At 48.0% G+C, this 2,389-nt stretch overlaps 1 protein-coding gene across 1 annotated transcript in view; it reads right to left on the bottom strand.

The window, feature by feature from the left end:
- The window catches only part of igfbp5b (insulin-like growth factor binding protein 5b), a gene marked incomplete at its 3' end in the record, with an annotated part of 15,393 nt that extends 13,956 nt beyond the window's left edge, over window positions 1-1,437 (bottom strand). The window contains exon 1 of the mRNA XM_080526070.1: window positions 947-1,437. Within this exon, the coding sequence (XP_080382196.1) occupies window positions 947-1,292 (346 nt within the window). The 5' untranslated portion in view covers window positions 1,293-1,437. The remainder of the gene's footprint in view (window positions 1-946) is intronic.
- Between the last annotated feature and the right edge of the window lie 952 nt (window positions 1,438-2,389).

The following is a 2,389-nucleotide window of genomic DNA, read 5'->3' as shown; positions in this document are numbered from 1 at the left end:
AGCTGAACAGCATAGCGCACTGCTGGCTGCTGCACCGTATCGCCTAAATAAGACTCTGCCGGGTCAGATCGTTAGTAGGCTCTCTATCCACTTCTTTCACTCAGTTTTTACGCACATTACATTAAGCAACCCACCGCGCACACTGAACTCACCAGTTTCAGATCAACCCATCAGGCCAATCCAGGTTTGTTCTTTGCACCGTGCAGCGTTACGCGCTGGATGTGGAATATCAATGTAGATTCATGACAATAATCTGGTATGATCAGGTCAAGTGGCGTGGGGCTCATGTCATGTCAGGCTACCTGTGAAACGATGCCAAATGTGAACCACCGACTACGCAAAGCAGCATGACTCCTCCACAAACCCGAAACACCACCACAGCTCACTGGGAGAAGTCTCACTACAACACCCCCACACACGTAGCAGCAACTCCAGCAGAGAAAGAAAACATGACTAAACACATCCTCCACAATACCAATGTTGACAATCAGCTTGTTATGAATATCATTGTCAGCCCTGCATCACGGCGCGTACAGTAACGCTATACGCGTCGCACAGCCCCAATGAAGTGTCCTTGGCGCACGACGACGCGTTCTATGCGCATTTCTTACCTACGGGTGGATGGAGTGGTTTATATCCATGTCTTACGTGAGTGCATGAGTGCATGTCTTCAGGTTAGGTCTTAAGACGACTTTAAGACATCTTGACAGACAAAAATGTCTTATTTTTGGTTAATTAAGACATCTCAAGACAAGGTGATGGCTGGGTATGTATGGGTGGATGGAGGGGTTTATATCTCTTACCTATGGGTGGATGATGGAGGGGTTGATATCCTTACCTAGGGGTGGATGATGGAGGGGTTTATATCTCTTACCTAGGGGTGGATGATGGAGGGGTTTATATCTCTTACCTAGGGGTGGATGATGGAGGGGTTTATATCTCTTACCTATGACTGGATGATGGAGGGGCTTATATCCTTTCTCGTTGGTGCACACCCCCCGGCCGTGGAGCAGGGCGTGCAGGGGCTTCTCCTCTCCGCTGCGGGGCAGGCAGCGCAGGCCGTGGGTGCAGGTCCCGGTGTAGACCCCGCAGGCTGTCCCCTCGGCCAGGGCGCACGTCAGGCAGCAGCCGCACCCGGGCTCCTTCACCAGCTGACAGCCCACCGGCACCGGCACCGGGCACATGGACAGCGCCTTCTGGTCGCACGGCTCGCAGGGCACATAGGAGCCCGAGCACCTCCCGGACAATCCCAGGAAAAATAATGTCACCAGGAGACAAACGCTGAGAAACATCTTCGCTCGTTGCGCGGTGATACGGGCTTCCAAATAGGCACAACGCGCTGTTTAGGCTGCAGAGAGATCCTCTACGATGGTCCGATGTGTTAAAGCTAAAACCAGGCAAGAGTCCGTATCCAAACGGCGTGCTGAAATAAACTGCACAAACTGCACATATATAGGAATATAGATATATTTATATAAAAAAAATATAAAATATTTGTCAAATGTAATTCAGTAAAGTACTCGGAATATATTTTTCTTTAAATCACTAATATGGGTATATTCGATTTCTCCCGTCAATTTCCCAAAAGGCTGTGTCTTCTCTAAATGCAATGCAATTATTTTGTACAAAATCGAGACGTTTTTTTGTTTCTTCTCCCTTTTGAAATAAACCGTTCCCAATACTTTCCCCTCCGGAGAAGTTTCCTGAGCAAGACTGATCAACTTCAGAGCAGGCTCGCCTTTTTAAAAGCAGCCCAAGCCAAACCCCTGACTGTCCCAAGCCAAACCCCTGACTGTCCCAAGCCAAACCCCTGACTGTGAATACGCATCAGCAGGGGAGGAGGGAGCAGGCATAGCACTTGTTTCATGCCCTGGCCAGGGGCCAACCTTTTTCTTTTTTTTCACCAATAGGATCCTAAGCCTTTCACACTGCAGGGTACAGTGATGCCAACTGCAAGGAAGCAACACAAGAAACCAACGCAACCTTCATCAAAACATTTCAATAAAAACACTTCTCCCGAGGCGTAATTGGATTCCGCACAGGCACTGAATACACCAGCACACCCCTCACCCCTCAAAAGATTTCCAAATTATCTCACGGGGTTGATGGACTAAACAATACAACAACAACAAACAAACAAAACCTGGAGAGTTTATGAAGTAGCCTATACAATCTTTCAACAGGACAGTGTAACAATCTTAGGCAGAAGTGTTAGAGAATGTAGTACTCCGTCAAACAGAGCAGGTATGTTGCCAGAGCTGCATTCTGCTGTCACTTACACTTCAGGGGTCACAGCAAACAACAATGTCTATTTCTACCACCACCCAACTAACTCTAACCCAACACAACATCCAATTGTGAGAGGGAGAAAATGTTTCGATACTATGTT

Source organism: Nansenia antarctica (assembly GCF_963989245.1).
Source record: "Nansenia antarctica genome assembly, chromosome: 3".
Classification (NCBI taxonomy): domain Eukaryota; kingdom Metazoa; phylum Chordata; class Actinopteri; order Argentiniformes; family Microstomatidae; genus Nansenia; species Nansenia antarctica.
This window is presented reverse-complemented; position numbering and strand designations above follow the sequence as displayed.